The 20,565-nt window shown below is 52.2% G+C and overlaps 10 protein-coding genes across 12 annotated transcripts; 3 read left to right on the top strand and 7 right to left on the bottom strand.

Annotated features, from left to right (window-relative positions):
• Positions 1-29: 29 nt before the first annotated feature.
• Positions 30-1,936, bottom strand: H257_00436 (hypothetical protein; the record flags this gene model as incomplete). Its single annotated transcript, XM_009823132.1, has 7 exons — positions 30-216; positions 260-372; positions 429-519; positions 588-693; positions 823-880; positions 972-1,313; positions 1,376-1,936. 7 exons carry the CDS (start codon positions 1,934-1,936, stop codon positions 30-32), a joined length of 1,458 nt encoding a protein of 485 aa, XP_009821434.1.
• A 613-nt stretch (positions 1,937-2,549) lies between these two features.
• On the bottom strand, positions 2,550-3,335 carry H257_00435 (ATP:cob(I)alamin adenosyltransferase). The gene has a single exon (XM_009823131.1). It carries the CDS (start codon positions 3,317-3,319, stop codon positions 2,588-2,590), a length of 732 nt encoding a protein of 243 aa, XP_009821433.1. The 5' UTR covers positions 3,320-3,335; the 3' UTR covers positions 2,550-2,587.
• Positions 3,336-3,433: 98 nt separating this feature from the next.
• Positions 3,434-5,754, bottom strand: H257_00434 (hypothetical protein). The gene has a single exon (XM_009823130.1). The coding sequence runs from the start codon at positions 5,715-5,717 to the stop codon at positions 3,486-3,488; it is 2,232 nt and encodes a 743-aa protein (XP_009821432.1). The 5' UTR covers positions 5,718-5,754; the 3' UTR covers positions 3,434-3,485.
• Positions 5,755-5,762: 8 nt separating this feature from the next.
• Positions 5,763-6,989, bottom strand: H257_00433 (hypothetical protein). 3 transcript variants are annotated; one of them, XM_009823127.1, is made up of 3 exons: positions 6,692-6,989; positions 6,124-6,636; positions 5,763-6,064 (listed from the first exon to the last, which is right to left on the bottom strand). In XM_009823127.1, exons 1-3 carry the CDS (start codon positions 6,936-6,938, stop codon positions 5,988-5,990), a joined length of 837 nt encoding a protein of 278 aa, XP_009821429.1. In that variant the 5' UTR covers positions 6,939-6,989; the 3' UTR covers positions 5,763-5,987. The 3 variants fall into 3 exon arrangements, with proteins under 3 accessions (XP_009821429.1, XP_009821430.1, XP_009821431.1); XM_009823128.1 differs by having other exon boundaries at positions 6,124-6,630; XM_009823129.1 differs by having other exon boundaries at positions 5,763-6,630.
• Positions 6,990-7,211: 222 nt separating this feature from the next.
• H257_00432 (hypothetical protein) lies at positions 7,212-10,248 on the top strand. Its single transcript, XM_009823126.1, has 9 exons — positions 7,212-7,368; positions 7,419-7,611; positions 7,662-7,875; positions 7,931-8,381; positions 8,436-8,498; positions 8,543-8,646; positions 8,713-8,864; positions 8,925-9,113; positions 9,170-10,248. The coding sequence occupies exons 1-9, from the start codon at positions 7,259-7,261 to the stop codon at positions 9,266-9,268; spliced, it is 1,575 nt and encodes a 524-aa protein (XP_009821428.1). The 5' UTR covers positions 7,212-7,258; the 3' UTR covers positions 9,269-10,248.
• H257_00431 (hypothetical protein) lies at positions 9,133-10,248 on the bottom strand. The gene is made up of 2 exons (XM_009823125.1): positions 9,595-10,248; positions 9,133-9,538 (listed from the first exon to the last, which is right to left on the bottom strand). Exons 1-2 carry the CDS (start codon positions 10,215-10,217, stop codon positions 9,265-9,267), a joined length of 897 nt encoding a protein of 298 aa, XP_009821427.1. The 5' UTR covers positions 10,218-10,248; the 3' UTR covers positions 9,133-9,264.
• Positions 10,249-10,284: 36 nt separating this feature from the next.
• Positions 10,285-10,972, bottom strand: H257_00430 (hypothetical protein). The gene has a single exon (XM_009823124.1). The coding sequence runs from the start codon at positions 10,800-10,802 to the stop codon at positions 10,356-10,358; it is 447 nt and encodes a 148-aa protein (XP_009821426.1). The 5' UTR covers positions 10,803-10,972; the 3' UTR covers positions 10,285-10,355.
• Positions 10,919-11,569, top strand: H257_00429 (hypothetical protein; the record flags this gene model as incomplete). The annotated part of the gene is made up of 2 exons (XM_009823123.1): positions 10,919-10,930; positions 11,147-11,569. 2 exons carry the CDS (start codon positions 10,919-10,921, stop codon positions 11,567-11,569), a joined length of 435 nt encoding a protein of 144 aa, XP_009821425.1.
• A 465-nt stretch (positions 11,570-12,034) lies between these two features.
• Positions 12,035-15,875, top strand: H257_00428 (hypothetical protein). The gene has a single exon (XM_009823122.1). The coding sequence runs from the start codon at positions 14,458-14,460 to the stop codon at positions 15,202-15,204; it is 747 nt and encodes a 248-aa protein (XP_009821424.1). The 5' UTR covers positions 12,035-14,457; the 3' UTR covers positions 15,205-15,875.
• Positions 15,876-18,945: 3,070 nt separating this feature from the next.
• On the bottom strand, positions 18,946-19,938 carry H257_00427 (hypothetical protein; the record flags this gene model as incomplete). Its single annotated transcript, XM_009823121.1, has 3 exons — positions 18,946-19,020; positions 19,092-19,495; positions 19,824-19,938. 3 exons carry the CDS (start codon positions 19,936-19,938, stop codon positions 18,946-18,948), a joined length of 594 nt encoding a protein of 197 aa, XP_009821423.1.
• Between the last annotated feature and the right edge of the window lie 627 nt (positions 19,939-20,565).

Below are 20,565 nucleotides of genomic sequence, written 5' to 3'. Positions count from 1 at the left end.
ACAACGAACGGACGTATATCTGCGGATATTTACATTTGGCCGCTGGTTTGCCGGCCACTCGACAAGGACGAAACATATGTGACATCGTCAAACCGGCTGGGTGATAATGCGGCAGCATACGACGCATACGGAAGGGTCGAGTCGTCCACCCCCTTCCCTGGAGCTATGTCGCCCATGACAGTCGCGGCCAGCACTTCGCCTGCCGCGGCGCTAGACCTACGACGTATGAGTGTCCTCAACATGATGAGAGGATGCGTACATGAGGCCGACGCCAGTCATCGCAGCTTGAAAGAAAAGCCCATCGACCCCGTCTTTCGTCCTGCCAATCAACGGGATGTTGTCTGGCGTTTTGCAGTAGTACCCTCCATCCACCTAGATCGACACCATTTCACAACTCCGACAAGTTAGTTTGACAAGTGAACACTTACGTTGAGGGTGGCCATAATGTGCGGGTCCGCGGCGTACGACGCCATCTGAGGAAACAACCGCGACAACCCCCGCAGACAAATCTCCCCATACCTGACAACGAAGCATGCTTCAATCGACATGTATATTACACTGTACTAGTACAGATCAAGGAAGAAGACCTGGGGTCCAATACTCTGGTCAGAGGGAACACGGGCTCGACAAGGTTGACGTCGTATGTCCACACAGCCATCGCCTTTCCATCAGTGAATGGCCGCACATGTATGCCTAGGAAGGGCACCGTGTCACACATTGTTTGTGATAGTACACTAGATTCATGATTCAAAAAGTCGTTGTCGTATATGACGTTAAACGTGACGAAAAGTAAAAGAAACGTATATACATGCGATACAGTACCTCCTGGGAATGATCTAGTACAAAGTGGGTCGTTGGCGTGAACTTCCGCCTCGGAAAACTGCAACCACGAGATTCGTTGGCACTTGTAAATATACAATATTTCCAGAGGCAGTTCCATCGTGTCTATATTGATCATAACAACGTCTCACCTGCAATCTCCCGACGGGGTCGGCGTGGAACGTTAAGGGCGACGTGGCCGTGGCAATCTGCTTGGGGTCATCGAAGATTACTCGCGCATGCAGCTCGTGGTGCACTGTCAGCGCGGGGGTGTCGACCAAGTCCTTTGCCCGGAGCAAGTGAAGGGTCTGTTGTAGCATTGGGCCTGGAGCCAGCACAAGCGCCGCAGTGTCCACGATCTCCTTGTCGCCATTGGGCAGGCCCACCGTGATGCCCGAGATGCGACCGCCGCATGCATGGATGTCGATCATCTTCCCTCGTAGCGTTTGAGCCTGTGGACAGAATGCGTTGGCTTGCGACAACAGGTGTTGAGCCTACATTCCAGTGAGGACGAAAATGGCTGAAAGGACTTGGGGAGCCAAGCCATAGAACGCACCAACTTGTGGGGGTTTAGCGACCCCGCGCGGCGCACGTGAAGCGCGGCCAACGCGTTCGAATGCTTGAGCGATGGAAAGAGTGAGGCAATGTTATCTTGGCCCCAGATCAAATCGCTGCCGTCCAATCGATCCGCAACACTAGTCGACGGATTGTAGCCACTCAATTCGTGGTGTTCGCGAAACGCTCCACCGCCAAGCTGTGCGTTGCGCTGGCCTTGGGCCTTGAGCGCGTTCACGCAAGCTAGGTCCCTCGTCACAAACAGGTACCCGTTGCGGTTTAGGTCGATGTCGGACGCGACGTCGTCCATGATGTCAATGGACCGCGACACCAGCCGCATCATGGCTTCGTCGCCTTCGTCCGGCCACCAGTTTCGGTACTGGTACGTCCCCCGGGCACTTGTGAGCGACATGGGGCCGGTCGCGTCCACGAGGAGTGGCTTGAATGATGATGCTGTGCCGTCGCCGGGGGAGCCATTCCTCTTCGCTAATCCATAGTACGCAGAGCACCCGGCCACGCCGGCTCCGACGACCACAACGTCCGCCGTCATCTTCCGAAGCATCGTCAAAACTCGAAATGTACTGTACGCGGACGTGGCGATCTTTGTGTTGAAATCAGAAGCTTGGACATTCTGGATCATAGTTTTGACCAATGAAATAACGGGAATGCCTTCAAGGGACGCGTTCTCAAAAGGTACTGTATCGTATGAAGGCGATGACGGGGTCACACTTCTATCACTGCTGAAGCATTGTGCAGTACTATGAGATGGTTGAGAAGCATGATCGTAGCTGCAGCGTCAATGTACAGTGAATCGAATTTACAGCGTCAAGTTGTAGTACTGTTACTGAGCAATACTGTATGTACATACCTAATACCGGTAGTAATGTTGAAGGTAAGGTTACTGTGACAACCTTGACAAAAGTGATTTTGCTACGGATTGTGAAAATCTTCAAGGATATCAAAACCATCTCCAAATCATAAGCCCCTGTCAACTCGCTGTTGGACAATGAGTCGTAGGGGCGTCGACGACTGTAATACATCGCCATCAACCTCCGTAGGTAATCATGGGTCCATCATGACTACTGAGGTGGTCGCCTCATGCCTAAATAAAGGACGATAACATCAAGCTGGGGTATTAATATCTGTGTGCCCACATTACTTTGCCAGCGATGAGATTAGGTACAGTAGTAGCAGAAATAGGATTAACGTTATTTTACGCTTGTTTGTCTTGTTTTTTCCAAATGGTCTCGGTCTTGCCTTCCAAAAACGCGACGAACCGGGCGGCGACAAACAAAAAGTCGCTCAATCGATTCAGGTACTGAATGACGACGGGGTCGACGTCTTCGTCCCCAATGGACACCACACGGCGCTCGGCGCGGCGGCACACGGCGCGCGCTACGTGCAAATGACACGAAGTCATGCCACCGCCGCTGGGTAAGATGAAGTTGCGCAACGGTTCTAAATGCTCGTCCATTTCATCGATCCATGTCTCGAGCACAGTTACGTTCGACGGTTCGAATTCCGCGCGGCGGATCTTGCTTTGACCGGCCGAACTCAACGGTGTCGCAACGCTAGCTCCAACATCAAACAGCCGCGACTGAATCTCTTCGAGGTGTGCTTGGAACTCCAGTCCCGGACGCAACGTCGTCTCCACGCCAAGCGTCTGGAAATGCGTCAATGCAACGCCGATCTGGGCATTCAGTTCGTCCGTGTCGCCGAGTGCCATGAACACAGAGTCGTCTTTCGAGCGGCGCTCCCCCGAGAAGAGTTGGGATGTGCCCTTGTCACCGGTTTTCGTGTACACTTTCATGGTGCGAAGCTGTTGGGAGAAGGCGGTGGGATTAACGAGAGGCAATTTAGCAAGGCGAGGGAGCGCAACGACGCTAGCAGCAGCGCACCGACCTGTTTGTTTCGGAAGTTGGTGCCAGACCACCCGACACAACATTTTTTATGACAGCGGCCTCTGGTACAACCGGATAATGACATGTGGCTAGCTCAAAGGCCATTGGCTGGATTCGACGAAACGGTTACAAAACCTTCCTGAGGGTTCATTGAAAAATATGTGCACGTCATATGTATATTACGTGGCCTTACCAGAACCAAGGATTTAGCTACCACACGATACACTTCTTGGCTGGGTTCATGGGTGCACCCACTGGGCATTGGAATGCATCTGCAAACGTCTGCGAGTTCATAATGGGACCATTCACCCGCCACTTGTTGGGGGAGTGCGGGTCGGACGCGAGCAACAGCTCCGCGTACGAGTCCGTGTGCTTGCCACACCACCCCTGGGCAAACGCCACAAAGTATGCCTGGGCGTCGGCTTGCTTCTCCGCGGGCGTTTCGACCTCCTTAGCACCATGCTTCGAGTTCAAGTAGGCCAAATACGCCAGTTTGAGGCCCCCGTTGTCGGCAATGTTCTCACCCAATGTCAACTGCCCGTCCACATAGCCAATGAGTTTGGTCTGATCCAGCGTGAGCACGTCAAAGGTGGAGTATTGGTCCGCGAGGCACTTGGCCTTGACGTCGTACGTGTGGCTGACGTTCGCGCTCCACCACACGTGCATGTTGCCTTGGCTGTCAAAGTTGCGGCCCTCGTCATCGAATCCGTGCGTGAGCTCATGGCCCATGACCATGCCGATTCGAGCGTAGTTGGCCACGTCGGGGAGTTTGCGGGCGCTGTAGAATGGCTGTTGCATGATGGCGGCCGGGAACACCATTTTGTTCTCACTGGGTTCGTAGTACGCGTTGACGGTCGACGCCGTCATACCCCATCCATTCCGGTCCACTGGTGCGCCAATGCCATCCAACGTTGCTTGGAAGGCCACCCCCTTGAAATGCATGACATTCGACCAGAAGTCCGTCGCGGAAATGTTAAACGGCAGCGAAGGCACGGCGCCGTCGTCGGGACCCCCTACCAAATTGAACACTTGGTGCAGTTTGGTCATCGCTTGGGCACGGGTAGCCTCGTCGAGCCACGCTTCGCGCTGCAAAATATCGTCCATCGACGATTCAATCTCTTGCACCAGCCGCTTCGCCGCTTCCTTCGTCTGGGTATCCCACACCTGGTCCATGTAGTACTGACCAACAACATCCCCCAACAGTGACTGCGTGAGGGTAAAGCAAAAGTCCTTTCGCACTTGTTTCCGCACGAGGCCCCGAAGCGTGCCGTGGAAGTTGTGGCTCGCTTGGCGGAACGATTCGCCCAAGATCTGGCTTTGCGCATCCAGGAGATGAAATCCCACGTAACTTTTCAAGATTTGGAGATCTGTGAGCGACTCGAGAAGGGCCGCTTGACTTGTGAGGAACGACGGCACCTCAACCACGACCGTGGCGTTGGTGTCGACCAGTCGCTGATAAATCCCCGCGCCTTGAAGGTACTTGGTCACGTACGGGAATTTGGAAGGGAGGTCCGCCACAGCCACGGGGTTGTAAAGCGCCCATGGATCCCGCAGCGCCGCGCTCGACTCGGACACATTGGCAAAGGACGCCTCCAAGTTCAAAATGCGGTGGGCAAACTGCGACACGTTGCGATTCGGAAACGCTTTGACGTGGCCCAACGCTTGCGCGTACGTGACAAAGAGCGAAAAGTACTTCGATCTTTTGTGCGAGTCCGTGTAGTACTCCTTGGCGGGGAACGTGAGGCCCCCTTGGCCGACGGTCAACACGTTACTGGACGCGTTCTTAGCGTCTGCGCCCACGTCCAAGCTGAACAGCGACACCGCGCCCGTGACCGCATAGAGATGACCGGCGTACGCAACCACGTCCGCCACGCTCGTTAAACTCGCCAAGTGCTCGAGCTTGAGCGAGATAGCTTCAATCGCGCGCGGGTCAACGTCTTTCCCCCCCAAACACGATTGGTAAAGCGGATCAATCAATGGCGGGCGGCGGGTCATGATGTCATCGATGATCTTGGTATTCGCGGCAGCCACGACCGAGAACGACGTGTCGACGCTTGTCGCGTCGTCCGGGATGGTCGCCGTCTCAAGCCACCCTCCGCACGCGTACTGGTAAAAGTTGTGGCACGGGTCCACCGACTCGTCTAAGAACGCCCGGCTGTCTTTGCGGAACGCGGCAAACGGGTCTCCTTTTGACGCAGGGGGCTTGACGGACGCCGCCTTGACAGAGGGGGTGCTGGAGCGTGGAAGCGAGTGCCCCACCACCGCCAAGCAGCCCATGATCAAGAGGGAGCCACCGACCACTGCAAGTTTGGACAAGATGTTGCGGGAGCGAAGCACCACCCTTGGCAGGTCTTCGTTATCCACAGGACTGGCAGTCCCATACACCGACACCTCCTGCTGATGCGAGGTCGTGGAAAACGAGATGCGCTCTGTCTTGGTCATCTTGGGTTGTGCCACTGTCGGCAAGAGTTGGTGGAACTTCGAACAAGTAGTGAAACCGATATCGGTTACAAAGCGACTCTTCCCATCGAGTGGAACTTTAGTGCGGGCTTCACTACGCCGCTAAAGCCCCCAAAGCGAGGGACTACTGTATACACGTGGCTTGTTATGTCAGTGTGCAGTGTGTGTGTCTAATACGTATCACTTCAAGAGTCTTGTTGGAATGCCCAGTGAAACACCAACGAGATAGCGAAAACGTTGTGGTTCTAACTCTTAGTCAAAATCACTGTCTGACAGGTCTTCAAAGGCCCACATGTCACCATCACTCGTGTCGCCGTCGAAAGCGTTCTCTACGAAGAAGAATGTCGGTACGAATGACTGATCCCAATCGACTGCTCGAAATCGTTACCACTGCATGTATCCCAATCTGCCGCCTGCGCAGTGACTTTTTTGCCGTACGCGTTCTGGGACCGCCTTGGCTCCTTGGGCTGCACATGCTCCGTCGGCACTTTTTCAGGCAATGGACGGGACACCTGTTTCCATGGAGTGGAGGACGCGCCGAGGTTCCCGATTTGCGACAACACGCACAACTGCGACGCTGGCGACAGTTCGAGGGGGACATTGATGTTGTCCTCAGGACTCGGAGGATGGAAGATTCTCAATCGTTTTGACGAGGTCCACCTCGATGTAAAAGACTTGTCAGCGGGGCGACCATTGTCCTTGACCAAGTAAATGACATTGCCACCGCCTTCTGTATGTGCGGGAGTTCCGCGCGGAGTACGGGTAACCTTTAAACTCAAACGATCATGAGATCGTTGGTCGCCATCGGTTGTCAAGACGCTCTCGTGTGGAGAACTATAGTCGAGCGTGTGATTAATCCCGGCATGGACATCCGTCGTCCAAGCTTCCCCTTGACCTATCGCTTGAACATGTTGTTATGAAGTAATCACATCCCTTTATGACATTGTTGCATGCACCTTTTCGCTCAGGTGACTCTTCACACCAAGATGGTGTTGGGGAAGTTTGACTAAGAATGAGGGTTGCTTCGTCGTCACTGTCGTCGTCGTGCTTCTCGCCGATCGGGTGTACTTTCTGTGGATGTGTGGACAATCTTGGTTCCATCAAGCAAGGAGATTCCCATTCGTTTGGTGACATGGGGCTGCTCATCACTGTGATGTCACTGTCAGAGTCTTCATTGGCGTCTCCATGTCGCCGCTTTTCCATCGTTGCACAAATGTCAATCCGAAAGATATCCGGATAATTCAAATACTATCCTCACACGTTTCAAAGGCCCACCATACAAGTCCAGAATATATCATATCTGTCAGATGGCTCCGTCTCCTGTCCGATTCCACCTAAGCCCCCCGTGCTCCGCAACCACGCCCGAACCTCCACCCCATTCTCGTCGATTCATTTACTGGTAACCCTGAGGTCGCACAAGGACTCTTGTAATTATAAATAACGTTAGATGCCAGGACCAACCTCACAGTTACAAAACGCTGACTGCGTTGTGTTTTCTTGCTCGCTGACCACGGCATGGCACAATGCATGCCAGCTCTGCAAAACAAGGGGGTCGAAATAGCCACTCAAAGAATGGCTTTGACGTGATCCAAGACCACGTTCGCCAGTCAAACAACCGATTGCTTCGAGCGAGGTATGACTCACCACCACTCGCCTTTTCACCGCCACTTACACTACGTGTAGAATGAACGCTAAGAAGGCCACGCACGACGCCTCGACCGACAAATCGGATGAAACGCAGTGCAACGACAATGCTGCGATTGCCGCCTTGGGTTGCTACTTGGACAAGAAGGCCAAAGACGTGTACGATGCTGCCCCCGAATACCCCCCGATTCGATCGCCCCATCCCCGCAACACATCGCACGCCGTCTTTGGGGTGTCCTTCTTTCCATTGTGGGCTTATGAGGCTCATGCGTTCTATTGTAGTTGGCTGTAAAATTGACCAACATCACCAAGTTTCGAGCGCATAAGCGACGCAGCGGACTCAAGATCAAGCGCACAGGGACCCAACAATCCGATAAACTAGCCAAGAAGGACGGCAAAAGCTACCGCGACATTCAAACCGCAGCCATGATGCACCGCCAAAAGCACGGCAATCCACTCGACATGAGCGAGAAAGTGCTCACTGCGTTCCGCGCAGGTTGAAAATCTCGTTCATGGTCGAAACATACTATGGTCAACTTTTGTGATTGTAGTTGCGCACTTGTGGCTCCAGCGAAAGCAGCGCCGCGACCAAGCGCTGAAAGATAACGTCACGTCCAGACTTGTCATGCGCCACAGCAAAATGTCGGCCATGTCTGACAACGTGTTTGACATCGTTAGCAAGAACTTTGTCACGGCGGTGCCAGCCCTCCAATTCTTCGACGACAGCGATGCCGTGGAAGTGCCCAAGCCTGTTGTATCGAGGCTGCCGTCTGCACCCGTTCACCGACCGCACACATCTCGCCCAGCTCAGCCTTCCCGGCCGCCGTCGCCTCAAGCAACGCCCCCCCCTTGCCCCGCCACCAGCCGCGCAACACCATCGACGCCTCCAGCGACCACAATATCTACCCCCAGAGGCATCTGCTACACGATAAACGACGATGGCCAACGCCTTTGTAAAACGGAACACAACATGAGTGACCTCGAGCTAGATCGAACGGCCAGGTGTGTTCGCAGTTCAATAATTAACCCCAACCTTTCTCACTGCATGCTATACAGAGGTCGATTCAACGACAAAGTGACGTCGGTGGAAGACGCGATGTTGCTCAACATGAACAAACGGTACGAGGTCTACTGTAGTGTTTGTTTGCCCAACGCACGGACAGGCTGAAAATACGCATGGGGCTGAAGAAGAGCCGCCTGCAGGACATTTCGACGGCGTTCAATTTGCACCAAAAGCAACTCACCGAAACGTTGGTCGCCACATTAGGTACAGTACTGTATCAGTACTCAACCAATATTGAACCAAACATTGCCATCGTCGTCATCATCATAGCAATGCACTGGGCCGAGCAAGAAGACATGCACGTCAAGAAATTGTCTGTCGTGTGCCTCAACGACACCAACATGCCGTCGTTCCGCATCGACAAGGAAGTGCATTTGAGCCACCTGCGGCACCAAAAGTGGCGACTCTACGAAATGTGCAAGGTATACGTATATGTATGTATGTGTTGCTTTGTTCACATTGCCTTATCGCATGACTTGTAGTTGGTCAGTTTGTTTGGGGCGATGCTCAAGGCAGCGGAAGACACGCCAGGAGACATGACCCGGTCAGCGATGCGCGTGTTATCACTGTTTCGTATCCTCATTGAAGACCATTCGACCCTGACGCCGATCGTGCTCAAGAGCATCGTCGCCCAGCTGACCCCAGCGGATTTGCAATGCCCGCGTGTCGAGGTAGTACTCTATAACGACTCGGCCGTATGTACTAACTCTTGTATTACTACCGGTAGGTGCTGTTAAACGTCGTGCACAAGCGACTAACAACTTGGCGGCGAGACGACGAACCTGCCATCATACGTTCCCCACTTGTAAAAGCTCAAACTTATTAACACAATGCGGATGGTTTTGCCGTGACGATGGCCGATATGGGCTGATTGGGGGTCTTGTGCGTCGTACAACTCTGTCGAGATCTCGTCATGTAAATGACGGCGGTAATCGCTGCGATCGCAGTGGCCATGGCGCTGACTATCGCAATCCAAGTGATCCAGGTCGTACGGCGCGCAGAGTCCAGCGCCGCTTCGGCAAACGTCACGGGAGGAGAAAAGTCGACGTACTGACCAACACAGTCGTCAGGGTTGGTGCGCGTTTGCCTGGTATAGCTAGGGATCGAAATCACAATCAATGCATCTGTTTTTTAGCCTGAAAGAAGGAGTACCGCTTGGCGAGGGGGGTCGTGGTGACGCTGTCGCAGCTCAACTGGCGAAGCGCTGGATCCCACCGAGCAACCATGTCGAACACCCCTGCTGACCGATCCGTGAGCGTGCCTTCGACCACAACCCGATACGCATGTTCGTCCCATTCATTCATGTCCTTCCACATGACCACTGCGCTGCCACAAAGCACTGCCCCGCACGCGTGGAATTGTTGCATGGCCAAGCAGTCGTCGGACGAGGTGCAGTCGTCTTGGTTATGGAAACGAACCCACGACAGGTTCAAGTGGGGGTACGTGGCAGGCCCAGGTGGCAACACGGCGTCGCGATAGGCATCGTAGCGAGTTTGCATCCCCGCTAGAGACAGACATCGCGCTCGACCGCCACCTTGAACCACGCCTGGACAACCAAGTCGCAACGACGCACACACAAACCCGTCAGCACAGGAGCAATCCAAATCGTCGCAGAAAAGATCGTCGGACTGAATCAACCCTTGAGCGTCGCACACTGGGACGATGGACGCGGAGTTGCCACACGACACGGACTGGTAGGCACAGCTAGGACACTCGGCGAGGACTGTAGATGATATCCATAGGAATGCCCCAACGATAACTCTTCCAACGTGCATGATCGTGTAGTCCTGCCACTGCCACAGCGACGAAACTGTAAAGCAGTTTCACAAGAGTTAAACGTCCATTTTGATCCAACACCAATGCAAATTCACCTCCAAGTATGTTCTACTAGTATGTCGATTATATTATTCTATTCATTCTGACGTGGTCGGGCGCTTCTTCGGCGCACGAGGCAGCCGACAGCCCAACGCCCGCTCAATCTTGACAATGATCTGCCCGTTCGGGATGGCGCGGCCAGACTCATATTCACCAATCACTTGCGGCTTCTCGTTGATCGCCGTGGCCAATGCTTTCTGTGTCAAGCCCTTGTCCATGCGCGCCTTCTGCAGGGCTTGCGACAGGCTGCGGTCAACAGTCTGATGCTTGAAGTTTTCCGAATCTTCGTCCAACTTGCGCATGTTGCCGGTGGCAGTGTGGGCAGATTTGTTGGCGACGCCGCCATGCTTGAGTTCTGTGACAACGTTGCCCGACCGACGGGCGCGGTTGAGGGCGGCATCTTTCGATTCGTTACCGATGCGGCCACCGCTACGGCCCTTGTCCCAGCCAGTAACACTCCAGTCTTGTCCTTGCGAGAAGCTCATCCTTCTACTATTGCCTTCCACACGTCAAATTGGTTTATGCCCCACCTTTATTCTCCGGATAAATCCGGTTTTCTCGAAAATACATTTTGTATCCGGATTCGTATCACAAAGAGAACATGAAAATGATGGTCGAAAATCGAAAATACAAGTCAATAGCCAATGAATTATCAGGAATATCGATTCATTGATCTGATTGGCGCACACGGATATATTGGACTTCGTGGCACAATCTCGTCGTTCCAATCGAAAATTCCGCCGTCGGCGAGCCCGTCGACCGCTGTGGTTTCATATTCAAATCTTCGAAGTACACAACACATGAGCTGTACTCGCAAGGACAAGACTAGAGCGTTTCTGGCTGGGACAAGGGCCGTAGCGGTGGCCGCATCGGTAACGAATCGAAAGATTCCGCTCTCAACCGCGCCCGTCGGTCGGGCAACGTTGTCACAGAACTCAAGCATGGCGGCGTCGCCAACAAATCTGCCCACACTGCCACCGGCAACATGCGCAAGTTGGACGAAGATTCGGAAAACTTCAAGCATCAGACTGTTGACCACAGCCTGTCGCAAGCCCTGCAGAAGGCGCGCATGGACAAGGGCTTGACACAGAAAGCATTGGCCACGGCGATCAACGAAAAGCCCCAGGTGATTGGTGAATATGAGTCTGGCCGCGCCATCTCGAACGGGCAGATCATTGCCAAGATTGAGCGGGCATTGGGCTGTCGGCTGCCTCGCGCGCCGAAGAAGAGACTTACAGCAGCTGAACCATAAATTAATTTTAATCTAATTCATCGAGTAATGACGCATTCCGTCCGTGTCCAGTTGACGGATGATAAAGTCGGGAACTTGTCGACGAAGCTTTTGTAGGTGATAAGCTCAAGCGCTACTGGTATGGAATGGACGCTCATGGAAGTTGAGGGATATTGCAACTTCAACCACGTTGTCATTGGTGAAATAATTGAAGGTAGCGTTCTATAATTGACAATTTTCAAAGGTCACATTGCTCTCACTTCTCATGTTGCTGTAAAGAATCGTATCGTACAGGATCTATCATCAGTCATAAGAAGCATAGACCTTGTCAAGCAATTGCAGGTTGTTGTTCGTCAGCCTACAGTAATAGTTCTACGTGGTGAATTTCACCCAGGATATGGGATATGGGAAATAACTGAATTGATGAAAGTAAACAAATGATATTAAACAGGAAATAGAGAAACTAATTGACTAACTATACTATACTATTAATAGTACTTCTGAAGTACGACATAGTTGTTGTTTTTTTAGTGAGGTGAAATGTACCCGTATCACCCCCTCACTCCACCAACGGAAGTGCATGTTGAAGGTGCATGGGGGCTTGTGAACTTTGTCCATTCATGTCTTGAATCCATATCACATACACCCGCCACGACTTGGTGTCAAACACGTACAGTGCCCCGTACATTTCCATGGTCAATATCCCCGTGAGGACGGCAGAGGCCTTGTCCAAGTACCGAGTGCCCATGTGATCCCAGTTGGTGGACGAGAACTGGTGCTTGGCGGCTGCATAGAGGAGCAAAGAAGCATGCGGCTGCTGAGGTTTCGTCCCATGTTTCCAATGCCGAAACCGTTCCGCCGCATAGCACAAGCCGCAACACCCAAACACCAACGCAATCAGGCTGCAAAGGTGATGCAAGCTTCCAATTTCTACGACGCCACTGTGGCACACGACCTCAAAGTCCACGGTTACCACGGTGCAATTCCGGTCCAGGGTTACCGATTGACTGGGGGGCGCTGCAAACACCCACACGGCCGACGCAATCCACGTGACAAAGTAGCTCGTATTCGCATATTTGGCCGTAAACGCCTTGGTCGCGACTGAAAACACATCATTGACGATGTACACCATCCAATTGAGCTCACCCGCGGCCAGAATGACCATGTACCAAGGCCGTTGTACCGATTCAAAGTACGACACAAGCCCATCCAGTGGTCTCTTGAGCACCAACGTGGACGTGGCCAAGAGGCAAACTGCACTAAGGGCACGAAGGAAGATGAGCCACCGGCCAATCCACACGAGGCCAGCAATGCGGCTGAACACGACCATGTTTGCCGCTTCAACTTGCCCTTTCAACGCGATGATGTAGACGCACACGACGCTGGCCACACACAACATGACAAGGGTGATGTACTGAACCAAGTACCGGAGGTAGTACGCGACGTTGGATGGCACTTCCATTGGGTTCACGGGGGCGTCCAGCGGGTTTGTCGCCATGGACAACACCGTCAACGTGCCGTTGTCACCTTGAAATGACACGACCTCCCGCACCCCCTGGACCCAATCAAATGCATACAGCCACGCATACACTTCAAAATCGACCTCGGTCTCCACGAAAAGGGTCATTTGGCTGAGCGAAAACGTCAGGTTCGGGCGAATGAATTGGATCATCTGAACGTGCAGTTGATCTCGAACAACCGCTTTGACAATCTGCGCTTGGGTGTAAAATGTCGTGGCCAAGGCCGGGTCGAAGTAGGTACGCAGGAACGCTATAGAGGCTTCGAGGGCAGCGAGGGTGCTGGTGGGGTTTCTGAATTCAAGACGTGTCACAGCGGATACACTGACGTTCTTGACAGCGACGAGGGCCGTCATGATTGCTTTCGTGTCCCCGATGATAAATTCCTGCAAGTTCAATCCGCACGAGCCCCCAGAACTGAACGCGAGGCCAGGAATCTTGCTTGTGGCAGCACTTGGATTGAATTCACAGAGTACGTTGCCCCCACCAAGGGCGACCGAGTTCCACATCTTTGGTCGAGGGGCGATGGTGTACGAGGTGTAGATGGGCCACATGGCGTGCTGGGCATCCTGACGAGACGCGAAAAGCTCCATGAGTGCCAACGTTATGTTCTTGTACAATCCGCGCAAGGCCAAGGGACATGCGACGCGTTTCATGGTGACAGATCCGAATGGCCCGAGATAACGTTGAATTAAAGAAAAGCCATTGCCCAGGGGCGGCACGAGGAGGCCACCGTCGACCAACGACTGTTCGGCAGTCACATTCAAATAGGCAAACAGAGGGCTGTCTCGCACGAGACTCTTGCCATGGATGCGGCTCGTAGCGTTGGACAGGACGGCCATTAAGTCATGGGCGAATGGGCGTTGCATTTTGAGAGAGGTTTGCACCGACAATTGAAGCGATCCATTCGAGTACTTGAGCGTGAGGGGGTACTTCCACCCAAACGCATTTCGGATCGAAAACGTCTCCACAACCCCCAGGCTCTTGTAGTTTTGCCACTGAGTCGAGTAGCTCGACAGGTTGGCGTTCGACCAATGCCCTACTTCGTCTAAAACCGACGTCGTTTCCATTGAATGGCTAGTTCTCGACAGCCACGCCAACCCGTCCATCGTGGTTTGCAAATACGTGAACACCCCAATGTCCAACGCTTCCCCCCAACAACTCGACAACTGACTCCAGTCGGTGTTTCGAAGGACTGATTCCAAGTACACCGCAGCATTGCTCTGGTCCGTCGCACATCGCCGTTGCTTGGCGGCTGTGTTGGCCATATCCCATCGTCTGCTAAAGTCCACGTAGCAATACGCTGTCATAATCCACGGAATGGCGCAGCTGTCCATTTGGCGTAAACTTTGAACAACGTTGCCGAGCGAGTTGGCTTCGTCTTGGACGGACATGGCGTACAGTGGGGCTATTTGGAGTGCCGTGGCGGACGCATTCGTGGTCAACGCCAGAGTGCCTTGCTCGAGGGCCGTGAGATCGACGTTGCTGGCAAATTGGTGGAGTTGCAGATTCTGGTTGAACCAGTTGCTCAAGTGCACTTGCGTGTTTGTGTCGAACGACGCCCACCAGAAATCGTTGGACATGGCCGATTGCGTCAGCTGGAAGAATGCATACGAACCTAAAATTGACGTGACCATGTACAGCAACCCGACAAAGCCAAGCCATGCATGCTTTCGCCCAAACATCGGCGGCGGCGTCGGGCCTGACACTTCGTGTTGGAACGTGGCGTCGCGGAAGGACATGCGTCGGGTGTTGCTTTTGTTGTGGCGCATCACAGTCGCCCAAATCTTAAAGTCAAACAGGGTTTGTTTCCACGGCAACATGCCCGACATCACGCACGTCACTGCGTCGAAATCTCTGGACGATGCAGATGGCCCTGACGAGTGCACGAAAAACGCCTCGGCCGCAGCGGGGATGAGCACATTGTTTGGAGCTGCCGTTAGAGGGGGGTGTCGACTGGGGTACCTCCGCGCATACGTCACCATGGCCACTAGTGCTACAACAAGTGACGCGAACTGGAGCCCGAGGAGGTGGGCCACACGCTCGCCACTGCCAAGTCGCACTTCTCCACCCGTGCAAGCCACGCCACGACGAAAAGATGTGAACGTGCAGTCTTGGGCAACGTTGGCTTGCACTTGATACGGAGAGGCGACGTCCAGACTGACCACCGCGGTGAAAGCGAGGACGCTGCTGATTGGTGCGATGTTGGATGCAATCTGCAGCTGGATGGTAAACGGCAACAATATATCGTTCAGGACGTAGACGACCCAGAGGGATTCGCTGTACAGGAGCAGCTGCGATGTCCACTCGCGTTGATAAGGCGTAAACGATGTCACGTGGTGGGGCGTTGTGCTTATGGTGGCTGGAGCTGTACTCAAGATGATAATGGCCGTGACGCCCCGAACAAAGAGCAACGGACGACCGATCCACACGCTGCCAAACACGCGATTGAAGTGGAACAGGTTGCGGCCTTCGATCTGAAATTTATTCGCCGTGGCGTATACAACCAACAAAGTCGAGACTAATGCAGCCAAGACGCTGACCCACAACGCTGCCGTCCAAAAATACAGGCACGCAGTCTTGGGAAGCTCCAGCGCGTTCGCGGCCACTGGAATGTTGTCGCTGCGAGTGGACATCAGCGTGAGGGATCCAGCGTCGCCTTCGAACGTAAACACTTCCCGAGTGCCGTGGACCCAGTCGTACAAGGCAACCCATCCAAACAAATCCCACGCTCGGTCATCACCAATGATCTGCTGGGTCAGCAGAATGTTCTTGGTAGCGTTGATCGTGGCCATTTGGATGAACAAGATGTCAAGTTTTTGAACTTCTTGTCCCACTGAGCCAATATCATCGGCCTGAAAGGGCATCGCCAATCCAGACAACAAAGCTGCCGCTGTGGTAACGACTTTCATGCACGACGCCATTGAGGCCGCCGTGCTGGAAGAGCACGCTTCGACGGTGGTGTTTGGGGTGCTGGCGTTGGCCAAGAGCGTGGCAAAGACGACTCCAGGAGCATCCAGTGCCATTTGAAATGGCGCTTGGGTTTGGCAAGTGTCGTCGAACGAGAACGGCATTTGCACAAACGACCTGGCCAGTGCCACGGGAGCACAGATCGGATTCCCTCCGTAATACACGATGGAATCTGAGCCCCAGTGTGGCGGCACGACCTCGACGTTGACGGACTGGAGCGAATCCATTGCAGCGGTGAATGTTGCGTCCGAGGCAGCAGCATGAAAACGAGACTGAAACGACACGACAAGCGCGACAAGCGAACGTGGCGGCATCAGAAACATGGTGTCCCAATTTGCCAATGGTCCCAAGTATTTTCGCATCAACGTCGCCCCTACGGTGGAGCTTGTACCGATATACGCGATATCCCAGTCTCGGCCCAACGCTTCAACGGACGTGTTGGAGTTGCGAACGAGGCTCGCCCCGAATCCAATGGCTTTGGTCATATCGCTCCATAGCCCCGCCGAAATCGTCCGCGTTGACCATGCCGCCGTGCCTCGATCGATGTACGGCATCGACGCAATCTTCATCGTCTGGGTCATCATCATGGCATTGACAATCGTGATGCTGCTGTCCAGGCCATAATGGAATCGATTTTGAAACTGCAACGATAGATGGCGCAACCCATGTTGTCTCCAAAGTGCGACTTCGTCGGCCTCGGGCAACCAGTTTGACGTTTGGCGATGTAGAGCGATCACCCACTCTGGGCCACCAGGCAAAACCATCAACGGAGCCAGAATGGTTTGGTTGATCTGGATGCCGTACGCGGACAGCGTCAAGTCATCCGAGTCGACGTTGCGCAACATTGTTTCCATGTATACACCAGCGTTGGTCAGTTGGCGGGCGGCACAGCGCCGTTGTCGAGCCGATGTGTGAGCCATTTCGAACCGACGATCGAAGTCCACCCAGCAATGTGCGACAATGGAGTACACGTTCTCGTACAGACTGTTCTGACGAATGGTCATCACGGCCTTCTCCAAGGGGACCGCACTCATCAAGTGACGTCGAGCTGCCGTGGGTGGCATGTCAATGAATGTCGTGGTATCCCCGTAGTTCTTGAGGATGGGTGATTGATAGAGGTCAAACGGCCCAGATTGCCCCAAGTTGATCTTGGTGTTGAAGATGTCGGCGACGAACGTTTGACCGCCAGAGGTATTGAACTGGCGCCACCAGTAGTCGTTGGTTGTGTACTCTGTGAGTAGGGCCATGTACCCAACATTGCAGCCCAGACTAAACGCTACATAGGCAAACCCGAGTGGGACCCAGTAGCAAAACAGTCGACCATACACTTTTACCACGACGTAGGCATTGCTTTTGGGGCTGGAAAACATGGTCGTACTGTGAGGGCGTGATCACTTTTAATACTATACAGTACATGAAACCACACCAGGTATGGCGGCGTTTCATAGGAACGGTTTCGCTCCAAGGACTGGCTGGACAAGAAAGGATAACGTTATGTCAGCTTTTTCCAAATTCTACACCGTAAACGTTAACGTTAGTACTACGTACAACATTTGCGATTTCAGAGGCTTAACGTTACAGTAAGTGTTGTGGCGGGTGACTTCATCCAAGCCCCGCCATGGCACAGGTGCCGGCCCTTAACCGACGGCCGACGCTTGATGAAAAGGTGTTGTATAAATAGTACTAAAACGTACGTAAAAATTCAATTTACACAACTGTAACGATGGCAAGGTGCGAATAATTCCCTCATTAATACACATCCACTGTTGTTTTGACCCGAAATACTGTTCAATGAGGGAATTATTGCATCCGGATAAACCTTTTCGCCAGTGGCCCTGTAACTTGGGACTCCGTGCTACCCCCGGTGAGTACATACGATGCTAAATCTCCGGGGCTAACTGCATCACTAGTGGTTAGCTATCGCTAACCACTGAGATGCACTTAACCCCTAGTAAGAGGTGAGGTAGTCTGATCATACAAAGTTCCATATAAACCTCATTGAAACAGTATTTCAGGTCAAAACAACTCAAAACAACAGTGGAACTGTTTTAATGAGGGAATTGAACCAAGGTTGCGGATAACAGCTTGTCGCATCGATAACGAAAACGATGGCAAAGATTGTCGCACCATTAACAGGCAAGACCGTTGAAGAAGCCGTACTGTAGAGAAAACCTTTAACTTGATGTAGTTTAGTATGTAATATACATTTTCGTAGTTAGTAAGTACTACGTAGTAGTTTACAATTTAATCACTTTCCAATTTACTATGTGAAGCTCGCAACCCTACAAAGACACATGACTAAGATCTGTGTTCAAGAACCAATCAAACGGCGCAAAAATATTTTAAGAATACCTTTGCAAATAAATACTACTGGTACGAATCACTTTCATGTCTATCCGCAAAAGAGAGAATGCAGCTTCCAAAACTCCTTGCGAATTTGTAACTCGTGCTATAATACTCCGAGTAATGGATTGGGTACCAAATACCCTAAACACCAAATTTGTAAGCAAATGAGCATACTTTGATTTACAGTTAGATAACATGTGCCTGAAATTGATTCTCAAAACAGTATCAAATTTAGTCGACTGCAAAACACTTTTCCCACAGCAATTACAAAAAAAAGAGATCACCCTATAGGGAATGACAGCGTGCGCGGAAGAACTGATGCAATTATGGACAAAGGCGCATTTTTCATCACAATGGTACTGGGCATCAATCATGTTTAACAGTAAATTGAGCCCCACAATTGGTAATTTACAGTTACATACTTGCAAAAAATATATACTTCCTCTGTGCCAAATTACTGTTAACGTTTCAAAATTTCGTTTGTGCCAGAATACTGGTACATTATACTTTGATTGGGCAATGCAGAAATACATGGAGTTTATTGGTTAAAATATTACTCCTGAATTACGTCCAACCGTCGGTTGAGGCAAGGCGAAGGAGCGATGCGTTCAGAATACGGTGGGGTGTAGCGTTATCGTGCTGCAGGATGACGCGTTTATTCGTTCATTGGCCTTACAGTTAGGAAATTTTGCCTTGATCGCAGGAATCACCTTGTTCATGACGAAGTCTTGGTACGTCTCCGATGTCACAGCCACCAACTGAGTAACCATTGTTCCAGCGTGACGGTTGCGTGAGTTTGGCGCCGCGGGTAGTTGCTCGACGAAGGGCCACATCCCGATATTTCCGTCGAAGTCAGAGTCGCGGTCAATATCCCATCGAGGACGTGCAACGGCGGCAAGGAACATGACTTTTGGGAGAAATAGTTTGGACTTGCAACTGCGACGCCGAGGTGTTTCGCGTTTGGTGAGGTAAACCTTGCGACGGTCCTTATCCGAGTTGAACCATTTTTCATCTAGGTGCACGACGTCCCACATATGGGTAAACTCAAAGTCCTCGAGATCGCCGGGTTGTCCTGTGGCCGAGCAGGGACGGGGCAGAGCGCTGGACATGCGAGCTACAGAACCAAAGGGGTTGCAGCTTGTTGGTATCTGTCAACAGTGGCTTTAAGCGTGAGGACTTGCGTTGGAGCGTTCCAGACTTCAAGCTTCGCGACAAAGTTCCCATTGAAAGCCCGCTTGCTTCTGACATGTCCCGAATCGTGGTACGCTGTGCCTGAGGTAACGTTACTTCCTCTACAGTTGCGATAACCTCTTCTTGAGTGTAGTGCCTTTTGCGCCCGACGCGTCCAGGTTTTCGCGACTTCACATTGCCGGCGGTCGTGAAAGCTTTCCATACTTTGGATACTGTAACTCTGTTCACGTTGAAATGTGAAACTGCACAACCGATGGCGCCACGAGCCAACTTGCCATTGACCAAGTTGTCCTGGAGGTACCTCACCACCGCTATTTTCTCGGTCTCGCTAAGCTCGCGGCCTGTGCGGATCACTGCTGTTTCCATTGCAAGTCGAAAATGGACATTATTTTAAGATTAAAAAAAAATATTTCGTTGCCCCTTAATCATTGGCCATTTTGACCGCCAAGACTGAGTTTTCGCGCCTTGCGCTCACAGGACACTACCCCCAATTTTCCATTTTCTTTCTAACTGGATTCACCCCATCAAATTTGGCGGTGATATCAATTTTTGGGGTCGATGTTGAGACAAATGTTAACAGTAATTTGGCACAGAGGAAGTACTTACTACTCGGAGTACTAATATAGTAGTAACTTACTTTATGATACTATTAATACTCGGAGTACTCGGAGTAGTAAGTTAGTTGCGAACAAATGCGACATGTCATCATATGCAATTTGACAGTTGCCTGCATAAAACACTTACTACAGTAACGTGTCCGACCATTGATGGGCCGAACGACCATTGATGGGCCGACTTATTTCATCCAATTAAAACGCCAATCTACTCTGATTGGACAAAAGGCAACCTCTCGACAAATTTAACCTGCATGAATAAATGGAGGGGAAAATATTACATATTAAAGGTTCTTCAATTTATGAACCGACGAAATGCCGCCAAGAACGCAGGTCACCATGGACAAGGCCGTCCACGATGTGTTAAGCAAGTACACAC

This window comes from Aphanomyces astaci (genome assembly GCF_000520075.1).
Source record: "Aphanomyces astaci strain APO3 unplaced genomic scaffold supercont1.1, whole genome shotgun sequence".
Taxonomy (NCBI): Eukaryota; Oomycota; class Saprolegniomycetes; order Saprolegniales; family Verrucalvaceae; genus Aphanomyces; species Aphanomyces astaci.
This window is presented reverse-complemented; position numbering and strand designations above follow the sequence as displayed.